Source organism: Harpia harpyja, chromosome 10 (genome assembly GCF_026419915.1).
Source record: "Harpia harpyja isolate bHarHar1 chromosome 10, bHarHar1 primary haplotype, whole genome shotgun sequence".
Lineage (NCBI taxonomy): Eukaryota > Metazoa > Chordata > Aves > Accipitriformes > Accipitridae > Harpia > Harpia harpyja.
The window spans coordinates 15,060,707-15,083,641 of record NC_068949.1 but is presented as its reverse complement, the minus strand read 5'-3'; the positions used below and the strand labels follow the sequence as shown (position 1 = coordinate 15,083,641).

At 37.4% G+C, this 22,935-nt stretch overlaps 1 protein-coding gene across 1 annotated transcript in view; it reads left to right on the top strand.

Moving 5' to 3' along the window:
• WAPL (WAPL cohesin release factor) overlaps positions 1 to 22,935 on the top strand; it is a 71,376-nt gene that overhangs the window by 8,691 nt on the left and 39,750 nt on the right. The window contains 2 exon segments of the mRNA XM_052798814.1: positions 11,953 to 13,002; positions 19,516 to 19,634. Coding sequence (XP_052654774.1) covers positions 11,953 to 13,002; positions 19,516 to 19,634 — 1,169 coding nt within the window.

Here is a 22,935-nt window from a genome sequence, read left to right as displayed (position 1 = left end):
TGCTTGTGGTGTTGTAGAGTTCTTCAAAGTTTAATTCTTTGCTGGAAAACAAAAAATAGTTTTCTTTCTGCAGGAAGGGGTTTTAGTATTTTTTACTAAAACTGCAATTTGTCCTTCATTTGAGAGAGTTGTGGACTTTGCACACAAGTTGGGTGTGGGCATTGATAGCATGCTGCATGATATGTTACATTGGGTTTTTACATAACATCAGTGTCTGTAGAGTTACATTATAATTTATATTGTTATGAATGTGGATAGATGCCGATGTGAGGCAATGTTAAAAAAAGTCACATTTGTTTTGTAAGTGTATACTCACCAGAAGAAAAACAGACTTTAAATTAGGTTTCAGAATGTTGTAGAAGAGTCTTGAGCAAGATTAGAAAGAAAAGTGAAGGAGGAATGATAGTTATTCCAGCTGTGAAAGACAAGCTGTAAAACTATAGATGCAACTTGGACAAACATACTTACCTGGGACGACAAAAAGGGTTGAAGTGCAAGGGAAGTTATAGGGCTTTAATTTGGTAGAAATCGAGAGGCTGGATATAGCCGATGACAGACAACCTAGGTTAGTTTTTAGCTATATTTTAATTGGGGGGAGGAAATGCCTTTAGTAATGAAGGAGTAAATCAGTAACTTTGAGATTTGGTGTTTTTCCCTGAATTTTTGCTGGGAAGGCAGTTGTGCTGAACATGGCACTATGTGTGGTTTGGCCAGGTAAATGTGTATAGATTGGTATGAAGGTGGTGTTGAGATATGCAGTGACTTAAGATACAATGAAAGATCAGTGATCAGGCAGAACAATGATTGCTAGCTGAAAAAGTAGAAGAAGGGAAAAGCAGCTAGATTATTACTTCAAAACCCAAACATCTTCCCATACCGTTGAAAATTGTGCCTAAGATAAAGACAAGTGATTAGCTCTGTGAATATTTTCTGTGCAAGAGGGAAGGTGGTCATGTCAGCCTGCACCCCTGTGAAAGGCTTCCATTTCCATTGAAATATGAGGATTTTAAAAAAAAAAAAAAAAAGCGGTACAGTGGCTGACAGGAGGTATCGCTTTTGCACCAGTGTAAGACAACCTTTCAGAATGCCTGCTGGTAGCATGTTTTCCCAGTGGAAAAACGTCTACAGGGAATTACTACTACAGGGGTCCAAGGTGAGAGGCAATAATGTGGTGGTTAGGGTTCAGCCTTTCACAGGGTATAGTCACAGCATGGCAGGGGGTTGCGCTAGCAGCAGCAGAACATCTTATTAAAGATGCTGAACACTGTGTTACCAAACCGAAAGGCTGCACCTAGGTGATTTGAGAGAAGAAAAGGTGTCTTCTGTCTCACAAACTATATGTTTAGAAGAACGGCTACTCTAACTGAAATGAAGAAATGTAATGTGATTGAGAAATTTTGGACGTAGTCTTAATGAGTAATAAATTCAAACTTTTCATATAAATTGCCTTAGAATTTTGATATTCAGAGCGCTGGAAAGGAAATAAGAAAAGCAAACTATTCTCAAGGATGTGATGGCAGTAAATTAAATCTCATCACTTCAGGGTTTTCTGTGGAATTCTTCTGCAAAAGAAGATGCCACTTAAAACATCTGCAAAGAGGCAAATAGTGTCTATCCAACCCGCATGCAAACTTGTTGGGAAGTCATTTTGATTCAAAGAGCGTAAAGAACCATAATTACTTAAGAATTTGTAATCATAGCTATGGATGTGGTAGTTCTATAATTTTAGCTATTTTAGTGATTGTCACCCATGAAACTGGTCTCGCAAGTCTAATCTTCTGAGGCTCTTGCGCTTCTTATCTTATGTTTATGCCTGCTAACAGGCACTGCTTTTTGAGATCTTATGGCCATCAGTGGATAATGACAGATCTAAGTAAATTTTCCCATTTCTTAGAATTGTGTATTTTATATCCATAAGCTTTTTTCTGTGTTTCCCAGCTGTTCAATCATAGGCAGAAAATGGATCGAAGGAGTTCAGTCTGTAACCTTTTTTCCTCACCAACCAAAACATTTCATTTCCAATGTAGAGTATAAGAGAGAAACTGTAATGAAATGCATTTTCTTATTTGGAGAAAAGCGTGGCTTCTCTGCAGTTGCTGGTTTTCTGTCCAAACCAGAGAAGACACTGTGTGTATGTCTCATTTGGTCTTTCTTCCCAGAAATGAGGAATGTGATACAAGCACCTGGTAAAGATTCATGTTTTCTGTTAGCTTGGTCAGCTTCAAGTTGTAAAGTAACGTGATGTAGCTTTATGCTTGGGAACATTGGTGAGGGTGTAATGGAGCCATAAGAAATGTTGCTGAGTGTTCAGGAACATCAGGCAGAGCTGTAGCTCATAATGAGCTTAACAAACTGTTTTCTACATCCTGTGTCAGTGGTCTGTTCATGAGCTGTAGCCTGTTAATGTATGTGCCCTCTGTAGCTGGAAGGATCTGAAGGCCCTGGATACACTTTTTTTTTTTGTTGTCTGTTTAATCTTACTGCCTTCTTTTCCTTGATGTTTCGTTTTCTTGCTTTTACATCTGTCTTCCTAGTTAGGTGTCTATTTGAAGAGAAATAAAGAGGAATATAAAATTGGTATCATGCCACCTGCCTGCCCTTTTAAAGATTTCATTGCTTCTGACTAACTTTAATATTATCTATATATTCACAATGAATTCTGTGAATTTTTGTGGCTAATACTGAAAGAAACCTAGCTTAAGTTTGTAGATTTGTTTCCTGTGTATAGTAAATCAATCATTTTCCTTTTGGTGTTAAAATGGAGGCTTCTACAGCTAGTTACACAGCAATGAAGGAACATAAGGTCTCATGCTACAAAAGCTGTAGAAAGCAATATGTCTTTTGTTTGTAGCTTGGAGGATGCTTTGGTTAGCATTCATCAAAAATTGCTAGAAATGAGAGAAAACTAACCTGGAGTTCAAGTTAGTAGGGCTAACATTTAATACTGGCAACTCTTCCATGAGTAAATAGAAGAAATAAGCATTTATTTTCTGTATGTGATAATATTTTGACATCTTAGCATGTTTTCTTAGCATACCAAGGCTAATATTGACTGTCCTTTTGTTTTCTTCAATTTCCTAATAACATTTTACTTGATCAAAACTGGTTAACAAACCTTGAGTGGTAAGGAGAGATTTCAAAGATAGTGCTATTTCAAGTGTCATGAAAAATGGTGGAGTGAAAAACTGAGTTGAATTGATTCACCTGTTCCCTTATCTCTCTTGTCTGCATGCTGGTAAGGAAAATGCGGTTATAACTGGGTCCCTAATCCATTTGAAAAGGCAGCAGCAAGCTGGCTAGGCAGCACATGTTGCTGTGCATGATCTGCAGTGTGTGCTGTCTCCTGCCCAGTCAAACAGGTTGGCATTGAGGAGGCTGCGGGGGGGGGGGGGGGGGGGGGGTTGAGTTGTGGGGCAAAGAGCTTGCTTTGTTCTGTGAGCCCCAAATCTGTTCAGGACAGAAATTTACGTTGAGACATTGTTCTCACAGCCTAAGAGACTGCTCTATGCTACAAGTAACTTAAAAATAGCAAGTAAGGTTCTGCAGCACTATTGTTAACAAAAGCATAGTGTTTGACTTTAGGTAATTAGTGTTAGACTGTTAATGATGATTTGATTTTTATGGAGCTGAAGATGATGTTTTCAGACTTAGAGCCAAGTGACTTAGTCTTGTAAGTTAGATGGAAATGAAATTGAAATGGGGACTAGGCTGGAGGATATGTTTCTTGATGGTTGGTTTGGATTGTGGTTTGGGGTTGGTTTTTTTTGCCAAGAAGAGCATTCGGCTTCCTAAAGGATTTTTTTCCCCTTCACTTTGTTTCGGATTCCATCTTGGTATATGCTGTACCTTAAGGATCGGGGTATGAAACTGTTAACTCTTGCAGCTTTGGCAGTTGATGGAGAGAGGGTTATCTTTTCTCCAAACTTCAGTGTTTCCTCTTGAAGTAAGAAGGCTCTGTCAAACTTTTAATCTCCTGTGAGAAATGATAAGAATTGTTTCTGTGGCTTCCCCTTTCTGCATTGACCTGCTCACTGCTTTTAGGCCCTGCCTGGAGCAGTTTTTGACCAAGTTTGAGTTAATGCAACGGTAAATGCCATTATGGTGAGCCTTGAGCAGGAGTGAGGATGGTTCTTGTAATGTGTACCCAAATGCTAAAAATGTAATGCTAGGTGATCAGTCAGTCATATCAATATAGTTTCATTACTGTAAATATTCTAGTACGTCATCAGTGATGATATTAGAAAATACCAGTTTGAGCTGTCTAAAAAAATTCTCTGGGGAATCTGTGAAGCTGTCCAGGCAAACAGATAAGTAGCTCTACTTTGAGAAAATGGAGCAACTCTGGCAAGATGTGTAACAAATCCTGGAAGAACACTTCAGGCTCCGGGGACCACTTGTGCAACCTCTTAAGCTCCTGCCCTCCCCACCTGCCACCCTGACATTTACTTTCTCCTCCCTTCTCCCCACGTACTTTCAGATAGTTTCTAGTATTCTCTACCTGTATCTCCTTTCAAAATTGTCAGTAGGAAAACTTTGCGTTAATTACACATTGAACTGTTTCTTATACTAGGCATCTTTTCTTGGCCACTCTGGACTCCTGGCCTGTTGTAGCTACAGGCAATACAGCTGGTTTTTGCCTGTTCCTTTTGGTCTCTTGATGCTTATTTCTAGGTCCTGGGATCATGGTTACTTGTTCCACAGAAAGCTGCCTTGTATTTACAGATAATGTTGGTCAGTGGCTGTCACAGCTCTCTGTTGCTTGTACCAGTAACTTCCCCTTATGTGTACTTGTCATTACCAGAGGTGAGAAAGAAGTAATGAATGTGTTCCACACCACTCCAGGCAGTGGGGGACAGGCAAAGGTCAGGTTTAGAATTACTCATGTTTTTGCATTTTTAAAACCTGTATGCATTTGTCTCCGTGTTTCTTTGCCATTTTGTATACAATATAAAGTGACTGGAATCAGTTAGCCAATTGTGGAGATAAATTGCCATATGGTCTCTTTATTGGTTCTTCTAGCAATTTCTTTTTCTTATTTCATCATCAATCCAGAAATCAAGTTTTTTGAGCCAGGTGAGTAGAGAGTTTCCTCAGAGTCCCCTTTTTACGTTCACTGTCTGCACTAGAAGGCAGCTTGAATTAGTCCCAGAGGTCCGGCTCAACTGGTCTAGCATGGCTTTTGCTCTGGAAAAAACTATTGGCCTTCACTTTTTTTGTTCTTTAAGACAATATATAGCTAAAGATTGAAGGTAAGAAGCATATTGGAAGTTGTCTTTCTATCTTCAATTAGTAACTTACATGGTTTTCTTCATAACATTCAATTTAAAACATTTATTTTATGGATGGCATACAATTAAAGAAGGTGGTTTTTTTCACTCTGGCAGTTTCTGAAAGCCTTGCAATTTTTTTTAGACCTTTAACCATCTCAACAAGTCTGTAATTTTATGGTGTCTTTTATTGTTACTGTGATTGAACTAAATGGTTTTTGGGTGGGGAGATACTCCTTCCTTTTCTCATATAGTACAATGAAGAAATAGTAATGCTTCTGAGGGCTATTTGGGGGTGCGTTTTCAGGTAGACATTAGTTTCTTAAGAAAAACGTTTTAAAAATAAGGGTGAGATGTGTTATGGGTACTTAATGAAAAAATAAAGTTGAAATCTGAGACATCTTAATGTCAAAATTATCAGAGATGACCAGCTGAAGGATGTAGTTGTCTTATCTCTAAAAAAAAATCAATTTCTTTTAAAAAAAAAAAAAAAATTATGTCTAGAATTGCATTCTTCCTTTTGTACATGATCTTAAAAATGAAAAGGCAAGAGGTAGTCCCACTATGGCTACTCGTGGTAGCCACAAGGCATTTTATGTTTTGTTGGATATATAGAATAGCATTGGTTCCATCTAATAAGTGAGTGCTTATATTAAATACGTATTTTTTTAAAAAAGATATGAACAGAGTATTCTCTTTATACCCATCTAGTCTAAATGATACAGTAAGATGATATAGCAAGTCCAGATGTGCATTTTTTTAATGTTTAAAGGTTTATTACTGAAGAAGCAAAGGTTTATTACTGAAGGAGTGGGATTTTGAGAACTCTGTTACATTCCCACTGTTTGAATGTTTTCCTATATCTAGAGGAGTGTAAACTATTATCTTTATATAAACTGAGTATCTTGCAGTGTACAAACTTGAATTTTGCTCTAATGGTCATCTTGAAAAGGTTACTTGGGACAATAATAATCATAATCACTTAAATATAGCTTTGCAAAGTTTGGTCGTGTGCATCTCTGTGTGTGTGAAAACATCTCAATGTGTTTGGTGGGAAAGAGTAGAAGTTTCACTGTTTGTTTTTCTTTTAATTCATCAACAATACTTAAGGCATCCCTATCTTGCTAGTGAAATAAACTAGAGCATAACATGAAGCAAGAGGTATGTATAAATGTGTGGGTGTTCATCAGTTAATGTTTAATTTCGACCTGCCAGTCATTTAGATTAGTTCTCTCATACTCTGGTAATTAAGTTCTAGAGATTTAAACAGAAAACAAGTCATGATTACTACAGAAGATTGTTATGGTTCTTAGGAATATTGTGTTAGTACCTGGGGGGGGGGGGGAAAAAAAGACTCTCTGGTGGATTCTATAGTTATATGTTATTGCTGATCTGAAATTGCTTGGGAGACTTATTCTGGTATTTGACCCCCCCAAAGACCCTAATTGCAGTTAAAATTGGGAGGAGAAATTACATGGCTCTTTTGAACTGCAGAATATCTAATAATTCAAAATTAGTTCTTTTTCTCATTTTCTCTGTGCTTTCTGTATCTGTAAATAAAATTGTATGTTTCCTACAGTCATGCTAGCTTCTGCTATAATAGTACAGATAAATATAGTAATTTTTAAAATCAAGTTTATCAGAATTGCTGGTGTTGTACACCTTTGGGCAATTAGCAAGCGATTTGCAGTAATTTCTGGTATAGAAACTTTAGTCTGACAGTTATTGACCCACTGATGAGATGAAAACAGTGACTTGACAAAGTATCCTTCGAGGAAGTGTTCTTCTAAATGTCACTGCTCAGTTTTCCACTAATGCATTACGATGATCCAGTTTTAAAGCCAAACTTTCTACCTGGTTTACAGTAAATGGTTTACTGGTTACATTTCCCATCAGACTTGCTTGTTATTGGAGATGGAAAAACCTCCCTGCTGCAGTTACCAAGACTTCTGAAGTACTGGGTGGTTTTAAAATTTTGGTGTCTGAGATGTAAAATGAAGGGGGAGGTTAACTACCACTTACTTGCTGTTTAAGAGTGACTTTGTATGCTGTAATAAATTATTAGCTGAGAGTGAAAAATGAGATGTAACATTTTGTTGATACTTGTAGAGTCTTTGCAGAGACAACTCAGAATCTTGAGTTGCTTATGCACATACTGAAAATTATGCATAGCTTATACAAAGGCAACAGAAGTCCTACTGTGGTACAGAAAGAGCTGTTAGTGATGAGTGTTTGGCATTTAAGATCATTTTTTGGAAGTGTAGTAAACCAAGCATCAGTAAAGCTGTTTGAGTGGGGTAGAATGGATTTGTTATTTATTAGTCAGCTGAGCCGACTGGAGAAAGTGATTTTACTCACATTTACAGATGAAGAGAAACAAGGAATTCAAGGCTGGAAGGACTAGATATATGGTGCTATTGCCTTAACCCAGTCTGATCAAATTTTACTAATATGCAGGTGTACTAATGCCTTGAAGTACCGGTGTGGTTTTGGTTGTTCTCTTAGGGACAGTAGAGACTGGCATTGAGGAATTAGTAATTAGCTCAGTTTCCTCAGTTTTGTACTCGGGACTGTTGGGAATGAGCATGAGGAGAAGAGCAGGCAGGCTGGGTAAGTGTGAAACTGGAGATGAGAATAGGAGCCACTCTGGGAAGAAAAAATACCAACCTCAGTGCAGCAAGTCCAGAAAAATTGAAATTGAGAAAATAGATGTGAAGAAGGATTGTTCTTGTCATGATGCATCTGTCAGCTGATGCTTCAGTCTGTCCAAATAAGGCTGCTGCAATAAGAGAGTAGAAAGTTTTGTTCCCTGAGTAGGTCACAGTTGACAAGGTGGGACTGTGTTGCTTGCTCAGAGTCCTACAAATGTTAGACTAATTTTAGTGCATTCTAAAATACTCTAGAACAACTTGTAGAATAGTTCTTCAGTGTCTGTAGCTACATCATCAAAATTAACTAAAATTCACTCATAATGAAAATATTATCTGTTTGGATTTATTATTACTTAGTGAAATATCTAATGCATGCTAGAAAAACTTTTTAAAATGAAAACAGCACTGTCGTTGATACAAGTGTCATAAGGATCATCTTTCTTACAAAGACCTAGTAGATGATGGCTTTAGCTCTTGGTTATTGACAGAATAACTTCCTGGCAAGGGACTGAGAAAGTAAAGTGGTTTCAACAACTAAATACTGCTTCAGAACTGATGAATGAACAGAAGAATTCAGGGAGTATGTTTTAGGTGAAGTGATCTAAGTTAAAGACTTAAATATGCACTCTCTGAATATCTTTGCTTTTTGCGTATTAAAAATCTGGAGTTTTAAAAGAGAACATATGTGAAGGTATGTATTGGAGGGTAGTCATGATTTTTGTGATGCGCTAGTAGCGGAGCGTGGGGAAAAATAAAAGCACAACCAAAACCCCAAAAACCAAAAACAAACAAAAAACCCCCCAAACAAACAAACTCCCAAAAAACCCCACCAAACTTTTCCAGAATAGTTGATTAACGTTTCTTTGCAGACAGATTCCTTGGTAATTTTTTCCATTAATTTTTTGTCAATGCTACTGATGTGTATGAGCTGTATATATTTTTATATATCTTTGGCCTCTTCAGTCTGTTTTCCAGGCTTGATGTGTTGATCATCTTTTCTGCTTGAGAGTACAGACTGTAGCTGAGATGATAATAATTCAAGCTAAGACAATGTAAAATTAAATTTCAGCTTTTTTCATCTCAAAACAGATTCCTGAATTGACTCTTGGGTTGTAATGTGCATACGCACACATGTATTCTATTCCTTCCCTGGGAAGATGAGATTTGATTTGGTCCTGGTATGAAATGTGGCTCTTTAAAATCCCAGACTTCCTTAGGATAGGAAAACCATTCCCTTTCCAGATACGCATACTGAAACTTCTTCCTAACAATTCAGTATTGTTTAGTAAGCCAAGGCGGGCATATTTTAAATGTACTTATTTTAAATGTTGCTCAGACTTTATTAATTCAAGTAAATATGCACTCAGATATGGAACAGTAGTAGTGAGGCTGCAAATTAGTGTATTTTACCGAGAAAGTCTGAAAATTTTTTGAGTTTAATTTGCTGGTTTTCATGCCTAAGTGTTATGGTAGTCTTCAGTTACACAATAATATTAAACATATGGAGGGAAAAAGAAACATATTGTATGCTGTCAAACTCACTCTTTGATTACAGAAAGATTAATTTTGGTTGGGCCTCTTAGATTATCACAAGCATGAGATTGAAATGGGAGTAACAAGATTTCTTGCATAACATACCGATACTGAAAAGGATTAAGCAAGAGTCCATCACTGAGATGGCTAGGACTGATGTTCTTTGCGGAATTTAGTTTTGCATTTCATATATTCCATGAAGAGCTTTTTTTATATCTAGCTGAGTATGTAAACTTCTGTGACAGACCTCAGCTGGACCCCAGTTTGTGAGATATTACTTGTCCTGTCTCCCTGAGGAATTTCAACGAGGATTAAACCAATTTTCCTGCAAAACTTGTCTTGGTAGTAATTTTTTTTACTAGAATTTTCTGCTTGCCCCTTAAAGTTCTTTTATAAACCATATGTGCAAGGATGGCGTTTAGACGATGCCATTTTAGTTTGAAAACAAATGAACAAAAGTCCCTGGAACAGTACTGATGCTCACTTTCGTCATCAGGAAGGTTGACACCTTTTCATCAGTGCTATGAAAGTTCTGTGCCACCTGGGTAAATGGTAGCTGATGAATTTTAATGCAAACAGGACTAGTGCTAAAGGATGCTAAAGCCTTCATTTTACTGATGAGTTTAGGAAGCATTTGCTACCTAACAAATTTGAACCATAGGCATTGCATTCTGCCAGTGGAGCCTCTTTTATTGCTGTGTCTTCTAAGCATGTTTTCTTCTAGCATTTTTTTTTTTTTCTACTTGTCCCTCTCCTGGTTGCTTCTGTTTCTCCAGATTATCTCATCATGTGCTACTCTTCTATGCGTCAGGGTCTTTTGCATTCCAGTCGGACTTCTTATCTTGCTTCTCCTGGCCCAGGCAGCCAGTACAGTGAGTGTTGATAGTAATGGTAGACACCTTGGTTCCCATGTTTGGTTATACTGTCTCAGAAATTTCAAGGAAATTTCTGCTCATCTTGTTCCCAGGAAATAACATGCTTGTGCATGCGTGTGTGCGTCTGTGCGTGCGTGTGTGTGTGTGTGGTGCAGCCATGCAGTACTGGTACCAAATCCACTGAGCTTTTGTTGGTATTCAGGGAAACCAAAGGGAACGGTTTCCCTACCAGTTTAGAGGACAACAGGTGGAAGACTTAATACTGTCTTTCCTGGCATTACTACTGTGTGGATGCTGGTTGGCTGGATAGAAATCTTACAAAACCTGATTTCTTACAGTGAAATTTGTTCTCTTTGACAGCATAAACTACAAGTGTGGCTATGGTTTGGAGAAGTGCAAGACTAACTTTTGGCAGCAGCTCTTCTTCAGATCTGAAGAAGTTCATTGTAAAAACCTGCATTTCAGAAGTGATTTAATTTAAAATTGTGATGAGAATTGCATTTTCTGTATTTCTTCTGGAAATTCAAATATTTTAATTTGAAGCAGCAAAATAAAATAACAGTTGCGGAAGTTGTGTGCCGTTCTGTTCAGGGTACATCGATCAAAACTTATGATACAGTTTGTAGTAGGGATTGTAGCATTTTTAGTACAGGTGTGTTAGTGGATTACTTTCACTGGTTTTAGTAGCTGTACAGTTACTGTGTTAAGCGGTGAATTATAGGATAATTTTCAGCAAATTTACTTAACTTCATTGGTAGGTTCTGTGGCCCATGCTGATCTTTATTTCTACTGTGATGATGCCTCGCTACTATCTAGTTCTTAGACCAAGAATATCTGAACGAGCAGCTGTAACCTGCCCATGCATCCCCTTTCCTGACTACAGTAGGCTACTATAATGTATCTTTTAGTATTAAAAATGAATATATGCAAGCTTAGCTAATTCGTTGATTCATAGATGTTTTGTGTTTCTAATGATATTACCTGTTCTTTTCCAGTTCTATGCAAAAGCAAAAAGTACTTAAAGTAGGGCATCTGAGGCCCTGCATCTATATCGCAAAACTTTCATTTGAAACACTAGTGTAGTTGCAATAGCTTTATGTAAACAAGGATTTTTGGGTGGGTATGTTTCCATAAGAATAAAATACAACACTCTTATAACCTATGTACAGGAAGGAAATTTTTTCTTATATAATTAGAAAATGCTTTATAATCGTTCTTTATCTAATTTTTCACTGTAATTCATTTGTATGTAAAACACTGAAGTGTGATTGACTTCACCAAAAATTTTGCTGCAGACTTCTCCTTTTTTGTGTAGGTTGTATAGGTAAAGAAGTGGTTGTATTTAGGGTTTACTACTGTTCTTTTCATGATGTGCATGTTTTCAAAGGGATGCTTATTTCAAGTTAGTGTATATTTTTGCTAGAAATGGTGAAAAGAATTTATTATAGCAAAAATTTTAAACTGAAAGGCTTAAAAAGTAGAAACCAGGAGGATAAGGGCCTCTAATGTTTTTTGTCATTGAAAACTGAATATTTGCTGTTATATTGTGACTTTTCAAAGTTGCCCACAAGGGCAATTATTTTTTTTTAATAATGCTTTTAGTAACAAATTTACTTTTTCTTGTAGACAAAATACAGAATTTGAATGAAGATAATGAGAAGAACAGTCATTTCATCTATGAGAATGCTGAAGACGGTAACAAAACCAATACTGAAACTACAGACGCTTCTGGATACAACATTGAAGCCAAGGACTTGCCTGATTCTTGGGACTCCCACATTGGAAAAACAGCAGACTCTCCATCAGAAACATCTCAGACGAAGGGGCCATTAAGAACTCACTTGTATGAATGGGAGGATGAAACTGAAGACACCAGAACTGGAGAGTATGTATTAGATTTTGACAATGAACATCTCTCGGAGATGAAGAGCAAGGATGAGGAGTGTGATAAAGAAGATAGTGAAAATCCAAAGGAAGCCATTAGTGAAGAACTTGTGCAAACTATTCCTAGGCCAAGCAACTGTAGGACATATTGTCGATCCAACAAAGCAAAACCACAGGGGGCAACAAATTTTGACAAGCTAATGGATGGCACTAGTCAGTCTTTATCCAAAGCAAACAGTGAGTCAAATAATGATGGTCTGAACCCAGCAAGAAAAGTTTCTTTAAGTAGTGGGACCAGTTTTAGAGGGACGGTTGGACGGACTAGAGACTACACTGTTCTACATCCATCTTGCTTGTCAGTTTGTAATGTTACTATACAGGATACCATGGAACGAATCGATGAATTTACTACAGCAGCCCCTACTGACTTGGGAGAAGCTGGACGCTTAAGAAAAAAAGCAGACATTGCTACTACAAAAACTACAACCAGGTTTCGACCAAGCAATACCAAATCCAAAAGGGATGTCAAATTAGAGTTTTTTGGGTTTGATGATCAAGATGAGGGAGGGGGAGATGAAGGCGCCTCTAGAAGTTCTGGGAGTTCCAATTACAAAATCAAGTACTTTGGGTTTGATGACTTGAGTGAAAGCGAGGATGAAGATGAAGAGTGGCAGGTAGCAGAAAGGAAAGCTAACAAAAAACGAAGTAGAACTGCACCATCTTCTTCGCTACAGTCAACCTCTGACGGCAATGAAAACTGTTCCCAGGATAGCCAGCTCAGTACTAATGCAGGTAAGCAGAACTCTTCTGGAATACGTACTTAACATTTAAATTTAGTTAACCTTTATATTTTGTTCTTTTTGCAGTATGCCTGGGAATTTGTTGAACAGTACTACTGATCTGGAAATCTAAAAGTTAAATTTGCTTATTTCTGCTGTGGTCCTGTCTGGTGTTTCATAGCTGTCTTGAAGTATGCTTTATACCCCTTGGTCTCTTGCCAGAGGTAGAGTTTTTTTCTTTTTGAACAGAAGATTCTTACCTTTTTGGTGTGTTGAGTGTACAGTACATATGCCTGGAAGGCAGCTATCTTCCCACAGAAGCTCCACATCAACCCAGAATTATGGAGCTGAGTGCAGAAATTTAAGTAGCTCTTACAGATGTGAAATACCTTTTTCCTTCTTTGAGCTTTTGAACGCGTTTGTAAACAGTTTGGACCTTTCTCACGTTCCATCTTATCCAAGGATGCACGGTTCAAGGGAGAGGCTGTGGGAACTCGTGGACTGCCAGTCAGATGACTGGATTTGGGTGTGCCTCTGCATATTGATGTATTGCTGCTTTTGCTTCCAGTTTTCAGCTATGTCCACCTTCTGCATAGGTGGTACCTGTGTGTATGTGTACGTACACATACATATGAGTAAAACTGGTCATGCAGAATTTGCTGAGCAAGTTCCGGTGTTTGAGTGCCTTTGAAAAATTAGACTTGCTTGGTGGTTGGTTGGGTCCCGCATAATGACTTTGATCAAGGTTGAGGGGTGTTGGTGAAGAAGAAAAGGAATCACTTTGAAAGGTTTCTTTTAGCTTTTTCATTTTGAAAAAGTCTAATGTCTAAGAATCATGCATGTTGGAATAAGTATTTCAAAACACTGCCACTGTTCTAGGGAACTTTTTGGTCCTCTATTTTGGAGCATGAAGCATGAGAAGTTTTTATCCATTCACTGAAGTTGTTACACTTTTAAGACTTTGGCAAGATGTATTTCATTGTGATGGGGAGAGGGGAGGACTTGAGTCTAGCTTTGCAAATGTTGGAGAAGCTGTTTTTTCCTACGAATAGCTTCTGCTAATATAATCCAGAAAGAAAATTTCCTAGGGAGAAAATATTCATTTCTCTGTTCTAATTATAGTTGTCTTTAAAAACAGAATTGTCTGTAAGCCTTTTAATCAAAGGTAAATGTAACTGCTAGGTCTCTTTGTAAATTCTAAAAGGGCCAAATTGATACTGATGTTCTAGGAGAAGATTGTGTTTTCAAACAAAAAAACCCCTTGATTTGTTTTCATAAAATTTAATTATGATGAGACACTTGCATTCCATCCCCTTTGGAAAATGCAGGGCCACTTATGAAGTAGTCCCATCTGAGTCCCTTTCTGTGACAAGTCTTTGTTCAGCCATTTATTCCAAGGAAAAAAATCACTTATACAGGTAATGCAGCTGAAGTGCTGACCCATCAAATAATCCTTTTAGTTGCTGTCCCCTGGAGTCTCAAAATATCTGCAGTTTGCATCCAGCACTGCATTCACCAAGGAGGCCATTATACTCTGAGATATCACAGATTATTTCTCTGAAATATTTTCCTAAGAGGTTCCTATGGCACAGATAGATGTAAATTTTTGTTTTGTTAGTTTCTTAATACACTTCTCCACTTCTTAGGTAAGAGCTACCTCTTAGTGCCTCCACTAAGAGATGCTTCGCCTTTATTTAGCATCTCCTTTGCTCATTTGATTCCTGTTTTGTGCTGCTATAGCCAGGTGAGATTTGACATGCATTTTTTCTTCTGAAAATTGAGAGGGTGACGTGGAGTTATTTGCCTAAGTTGCAGCACATTTCCTAGTTCAATCCTGTAGTACAGATTATAAAAATAGGGAGTCTAATATTGCCCTAAAATTTGTAGGACCCCTTGATATATTTCATGCTGTCTTCTGTCAGACCTTTGAAAATTTTGAGCATCATGATCACTCAGAACAGCCATATTAAGGTCTTTCAATATAGTGATGCTGAGTTTGAGAATTTATCAAGGGTTTCTGGATCTAAGCCTGAAGTTGTGGTAAAATATGTGACACTGCTGTGAAGTATCCCCTTTACATACTGAAAAAAAGTGACTTCTGTGTCCATGGAAAATGGTAGTTTTGAATCCAAGCCTCAGAAAAAGCTTTCAGAACATCTTGCACAATAAAACTTTTTCCTGAAGTTACAAACAGTACTGAGAGGTGCTAATGCTACCTGAGTCCTGTGTGTGCTCTTCTTTTTTTGTGCTAATGAATAAATCCACAGATAAAAATCCAGTGTTCTTGTTCCAGGTTGACAGGTGACATGCCAGATTGCCTCTCTGAATTCCAGCCCTGGAAATTCCTAAGACTGATTTTGACGTTCTGTGCATAAAGAATATTATATGGCATAGTCAGGTTTTCAAGAGATTTAATGCTTTCTGTTGCAGTCTTACAAAATTTTTCTATAATACTGATTTGGTTACTTACCATAATCTCGGTCTATTTTTATGAAACTTATTTTAGAATCCTAGTATAAAACATCATGCAAAGATTTTCTAACTGAACTGGGAATGGACTATTCCTTCCAGTCTAGTAGTTCACAGCTGAGGGAAAGTAGGTTTAATAATACATGTTTAAATGTTTCTGCACATGAAATTTAAGGAAACACTAAAGACTAGATGGACAATATTGTTAGTGCAGGAAAAAATGCAAAGGAGATAAAGTAAATTTTAGTTAGACTGTCTTTCACTGATGTGCCTTTTCTGTTGTTCACTTTTACAATAGGTTTGCCTGCTTAAATGGTTAAAAACCACCAAAAAACGCAAACAAAAGCCAAATACGCCCCCCCCCCCCCCCCCAAAAAAAACCCACCAAAACCCAAACCACGAGATGCTCTGGCTTTTAAGTTCCTAGATGCTGTTCACAGACTTTTCTTTTTAATGAATGTACTTCATAACTTTATGAGCCTGACATTTTTGGTGAAGCTTTGAGTTCTAGTTAAAGTTGTCATTTTTTTTTCCATTGCAATCTAAAATTCTCTCGTATTAGTTGGTGTAGCAGCCCAGTGAAGCAAAAGCCCCTTTCACTTGTGAGTCTCCCAGCTGTAGTCTGCCAGAATGCTAGAGGCTAAAAGTACTGATGAGACTTTACTAGATCTGAAACAGTACCTGTATCGTTTCACTAGCCAGAATACAGGATGACTCTAATAAAGAGAAGCTTTTAATGCTGGAGGAAAATGACTTAATTACTTGACTATATTAATCAGTGGGGAGTTGTATCCAAGAGAAATCTGAACTAATGGCAAAGAAGAGTAGGGCTTAACCAAAAATAACTTCAAGCTTCAGTTTTGAAGAGCAAATCTGTATCTTTGGGATGGTGGTGTACTTCTGGAAATAACTGTGCTATCAGTTTGCTTATGTTTTTTTCTAAAGATCTTGCCATGGTTGTCAGTGGTTTGGGTGGTCACTAAGATTTCTGGAATATTTAGCTTCTGAACTTGTAGTCTCAGAATGCTTTATTTCCCACCTGTTCAACTGGGACACCTAGGATGATGTTAATGCTTGTTTTACTACATTTCATTTTGGCCAATGACAAAATTATTACAGAAAGTGACAGGCATTTTTAAAAAAAAAAAAAAAGCTGACTAAAATGAAACATTTCCATATCCCTATGTAGATTGACATAAACAGGATAGAGCAGTTGCCCTGAAACCTTTTGCTAAAGAAAGGTGTGAAGATTTAGCCTCTCTAACATACTTACTTTTATTTGGTTCGCCTCCTTCTTCACTATATATCGTATAAGCAGTATAGTAATGATGAACTACAGTATTGTTGATCTAAATTACAGTAGCAGTTACCTGTTACTGTAGTATAAGTATTGCAGCTTAGCCTTTTGCTTCATAAATCAGTTCTGATATACAACTTAACCTTAGTGTCATGCATTCATTTTCCTTTCAGTGATCAAGATGAGATTCCTATAATCTTTTTGGATAATAAAATAGCTTTTGTATATCAGCATCTAGCACTCAGTTCATTTCTGATGAGCAAACCTGCCCTTTTTTTTTTTTTTTTTTTCTTCCTTTGCATCTCCTCAAAAACTGAATCACCTTAATTGGGTAAATATTTTTAGCCAGTTAAGAGTACATCAAAGTCCTCAAAGGCAAAGTCCTGTTTGGACTGCAAAATCTTCTGCGGAATTACCCTCAGGCACTAAAACAAAACTGGGTTGTTTTTCCTCAGGAAGTTTACTGTGGTGTTGCCTTCTAGTTGGTCTTTGAACATCTTTCCAATTTTAGCTGGGACAGGCAAATTATCTCAAAAGATTATAAATGCCTTGAAAATGGTTGAATAGAGGAGAAAAAGACTTACAGGCTCCCGTATTGAGAAAAAGGTCAATATGCTCATCTTTTCTGTGTGGGGCGGGGAAAAAAACATCCATACAAGAGAGAGACAGTGGAGAACAAACTTCATTAGTGTCACTGCTTACCAAACTACTCGTGTCTTTGACTAGCTCAGTTAATGTTAACAAAAGACTTCTCCTCCACACCCTATTTAGTTTAGATTTGAAAATCTGGTAAGATATGTATGCAGCGTGTTTTTAGGATACCTAGAAAGCCTTAAAGAGCATTGCTCAAATCAAAGCATTCCAGATAATCTTATGGAAACTAATCATGAAAGCATTTGATATGCTAGCAACATCAAAAAATGCAAAACTATCCTATTGTAAGTAGGAGTTGAAATGTTTTTATCAAGAAGCTTCTTTGAATTTAAAATTACCTAATTTAAATGGGACAGTTCAGGATCACATAGGAGTAGAATTCAAACAAAGAAACTTGGATGATTTTAAAATTGTGGCTTAGTTGATATGGAGCACTATTAATCATCATTAAGCACAATACCAGCTCCAAGTCTTAGAGCAAGGCACACATTATTGTGGTGATTTGGTGGGTAAAAGCACATCTCGCATTTCTAGAGTGACTTGCATGTTTGTAATTACTGTAGTCAAGTGAGTTACTTTTTAGTTTTTAATCTACAGTAGGGTCTGGTTCTGTTGGTTTGACTTTCTTTGGGAACTGCATTCAGGACCTGGCTTCTTCAGAAGTATTTCAGGATTTGTAAGGATGTATATGAAAGCAATTCGATTTGACTCCTTTGGTAAGTGCCAGCAAAGGAGTAAGTTGACTTCTATATAGATTTGGAAGTAGTTTTGGTTTATTTAAGTTAATGGGAATTGGTCTGTAATATTTTTCCTCTGTTCAACTAATTTTATCAAATATCTTTTAAAGTCAGTTTTTTTCAGAAGGATTGTTCATGTTGTGTTCTTAAGCTATTGTGCTGATGTCGTACAGCTAAACTGAAAACCAGTGGGCTGGGATGCGAGAGGCTGATTCTGGTAGGTGCCTTGCAGTGGGCATCCTGCTTGCCCTGGTGCTGCCAAGCTCTTTGAAATTTCCTGCAATTTAAGAAACTTTTGAGCCTTATTTTAAGAGTACTTCTTCCCCAGACTAGATAAGTTTTGTGTCCTTGCAAGCGCTGTTACAAATTTGTCTTGCCTGATTTGCTTTTGATTGCCTCCTTACCTAGGCGCTTGGCTGGTCCTGTTTACTGGATGTGAGTGCACTTGGGATTAGAGTAACTGATCCAACCTGCTTGTATTTTTGCAGTGCAGTTTTCAAATAGCGCAGCTTCTCTGGAATAGATCAGTTTTCTAAACTGTTTATCAGATGAAACGGTGCTTTTCTGTGGCTGTCTTTTATTTCCGTTTTGAAATTTAGGTAACTTCTGGTTTGTGCCAAGTAAAAGAACATAAGCTGGTCTCCAAGGGATAATGCCTTCAAATACAACACAAGTTTAAAGAAAAAAAAAATTGGACAAGAATTTAATTAGATCAGTGAATTACAGATTTACAGTCCCAAAACCGAGTACTAGAACTACTGGCGAGGCAAGGATTGAATCCATGGGAAGGCCATTTCGGTGGTTCCTTCTAGCTGACTCCCTTTCTGAGCTGATGACGATATTTTTTTTTTAATACTGTTTATAGCAGAATAAACAAATATAAACAGGCTGCCTTCATGAGAAGTGAACTAGATCAATTCTTTGGTCCCATAATTGTAGTGGGAAGTATTCTTCTAAATCTCTTCATCTCGCACTTTTGAAGAACCCCATCTACTGTTTAATTCATTTGCTGCTCAGAGTTGTAGCAGTAAGCTGTAAGTAAGCACATATAAAAGGTAACCTGGGATTCACAGGAGTATAAAATGGGAAATAATAACTTGAAGCTTACACAATGGGCAAGAGGTGGTATAATAATTGTGACTGTGTACCTTGTAATGTATTCTTCTAATGTATTATGACAGTCCAGTCAGTAAATCTGAGCTCTATCCAGAACTGTATTTGGCTTTAAAGCTGATTTTTCTGATTAAAATTGTTTTTTTATTATATAATTTCAGAAGCTATACATGTGGAAATGTCAGATGCAAGAAATGCTCTAGCAGTTCAGCAGCTTTCAATACAGGTGTTTCATGTCTATATTTACCTTTTACAGATCTTCTGGAGTTTTCAGAGGATGCATCTGGTGTGCCTGAAGGCAATAAGAAATCCACAAATAAACAAGGTGATAAATCTAAGGAAAACACCAGGAAGATTTTTAGTGGGCCAAAGCGGGTGAGTAATAATACTGAGACCAAGACTAAGTTCTTATTTTAATTAACTATTCAGTATTGGTATTTCTTCCTATATATGTAACAGTGCTTTTGTCCAGTTGATATCTGCACTTGAGATAATTTGTTGGCTTTTAAGATACTATCTGGAAAAGTAAAACCTTCAAGTGCAAGATTTTTCTATCATTACTGGTAATTTCACTTTTCAGCTGGAAGTCTGGGGGTTGTACAATGGTAACGTGCAACCTAGATGCCTTCCCTTTTCGTTGGTTGTTAAAGCAAAGCACCATTAAATGCTGTGTGGTTTTGTTTTTGTTTTTGTTTTTTTCTTTGCTCTCCCAAGAAACATCTATCATATTATAGGATTGAACCTTTCTGAAAGCTTCAAATTTGGCATTGGTATAGTCTTTATAAGGACAAGTGACTTTATAGCATGTGGAAAAGTGAGATTTTCTTTCAGTTAAAAAAAGAAAAATAACCCCTGATCCCACTCCCATATACCCGAACTATGTAGTATTCAATATGAATTTGCCCTTTCATACTGCGAATGGAGCTTATTCATTTTGTTGATGCTAGGTGTGGTTTATCTTACCTGTTATTATAGGTTACTCAGTATTATGAGGCTTCTAAAAATGTGCATACAGCAAAAATTGTGTTTAGCTATTAGGTGAAAGTTTGCAATAGTGGGATCCATGTAATCTCCATTAAATGAAATTTTTGACTTGCTTGTCCAGGATACCTATTTCGAATGCTTAAGGCCTCTTCATATGCTTTTTGCATAACACGTTCCCATTGTCTGGTGAAGACAGTAGCTGTCTCACCATTGTTGCAATCCAGAACTGGTATAATAAGAGAAAGAGGGAACTGGAGAGGGAAATGCACTTATATTTCTCCTTTCCCTTTGAGTTCCGTAAGTTTTTCAAGACCTGGCAGTTGCATGTAATAATAGAAACTCGCTTTTATGTATGTTCAGAATGTGTTCAGCACTCTTCTAAGAATTTTTTTAAAAATTATTTTTCCTTGTTATTATTCCTAAAGAATTCTAATAATTAAATCACTCTCTAAAATTTCTCATAAAGGTAGCTAGTTACTTGTGTTATACGATAGTTTCACTTGAAGTAATTTTTTAAGGTTTTTTTTTGGTCTTCCAGAACCAGAAGACTTCTTATCTCCCCCGGCTGTGTTGATGTATCATAATTTTCCATTTAAAAACGTGGATTTGTAGGTGGAGGAAGGAGGACAAATTTGTTTCATTTCTCCAAGCACGCAAGGGAATATTTTCATTTGGGAGGACATGTGACCAATAAGTACTGTCAGTTGTAATGCCCTTTTGAAAAAAAGTGTTGCTGTCATGGTTTCACCCCAGCCAGCAGCAAAGCACCACCCAGCTGCTTGCTCACTCCCCCCCCCGCCCCCCCCCCGGTGGGATGGATGGGGGAGGGAATCAGAAGGGTAAAAGTGAGAAAACTTGTGAGCTGAGATAAAGACAGTTTGATAGGTGAAGCAAAACCTGTGCACATGAGCAAAGCAAAACAAGGAATTCATTCACCACTTCCCATCAGCAGGCAGGTGTTCAGCCATCCCCCAGCAAAGCAGGGCTCCATCACATATTAACAGTTACTTGGAAGATAAAATGCTGTCATTCCAAATGTCTCCCCCTTCCTTCTGCTTCCCCAGCTTTATATGCTGAGCATGATGTCATATGGTCTGGAACGTCCCTCTGGTCAGTTGGGGGTCAGCTGTCCCGGCTGTGTTCCCTCCCAACTCCTTGTGCCCTCCAGCCTGCTCGCTGGTGGGGTGGGGTGAGGAGCAGAAAAGGCCTTAACTCTGTGTGAGCACTGCTCAGTGAGAACTAAAACATCCCTGTGTTACAGAGACTGTTTTCAGCACAAATCCAAAACATGGCCCCATACCAGCTACCGTGAAGAAAATTAACTCTCTCCTGGCTGAAACCAGCAGAATTGCTTCTTGTTGATTTGTGATTTTCAACAGAATGGGGACCTCTTCGCTGCTGACTCTTGCCTCCAGAGTTTGCAGTCAGGCTATCCATAAGTGAGGAGGGTCTTTTCAGAACTGAAATAGTATTTCTTGAAGATGAGAGTTCCTCAGTTTCTGCTGATTGAATAATCATTTTTTAGAAATCAGCTTCCTATCAGTGAACATGTTACAATAGACTGAGAAACAGAAGTACAGGGAATGTACATTTTAACTGTACTTTTTTTGCTGTGTTTTTTTAGCAGCGTAAAACAGCTGTGGGTCTTCTGGTAAATATGGAATTTTTTTTAGTGTTTGTGTATTTATATGCTTCAAATACTATTCTCTAATAGCATTTTATGTGTTTCTTGTTTAATTTTTGTACTTTAAATACTTGAGGGTTTATATGAAAACTTTTGATTAATTTTGAATGCATGTATCATGAAATCATGTGGAAAAAAACCTTACAGCAGTATCATAATATATGAGAGAAAGCTGTTTCAACTTCAGAAAATTCTCAGTTGGGAATAAACTTAATTCAAGTGGGAAAGGTGAGAATTAAACAGCCTTTTTGACCCTGTAGTGATATAATAGTCCTCGAAGTAGAAATTGCTGTAATTGCAATTCAGATGTTGAACTTCAGTGTTCTCTAATCATACGGCTGTTACATGGAGTCACTAAAAAAGCTTGTAAAGCTTGTTCTGATGGTAAGTAGAGACTCTATAATTATCTTCCGAAACTATAGGTATAGACTCTTAATCTCAGTTGCATCTTGAGGGAATTTTCATTCTGGGAATGAAAAAAATGAACTATCAATATCGACCTGAACGTAGTTAAATGATTTAAAAAAAAAAAAAATCTCTGGAACTTCTTCACTGTCTCATCACCTTTTTTTTTTTTTTTTTCCTTGTAGAAACTAGCAGATACAGTATTAATTATTTTCTGCTAGGTGGTGATGTTAGAGGTATGGCACATTGCATCACACTGAGCTGGAAAGTAAACAGCTGTGTTACTCAGGAAGCAACAGGTGGTATTGTTAAACTTCAGTAGATCCAGAAAGCTGAAGTATTTTTTCCAGTTTGTAGTCAGCAGGACCCTCACCCATGTTTGTGCTTTTGAAACTGAACCATTGTACTCTAATGTTGAAGTCCAGTTCTTGAAACTTTGAGCATATGTGTAATAAAAGATTACAGACATTATTGACTTAATGAGTAACAGTGTTTCTAAAACCTGCTTTTAACGTAAGGAGTCTCACTGAAATCACTGGCTATTCACACATACATGAGCATAAAAGTTGCAGTAGTGTGTACGTTATCATAGGTATGTAAAGT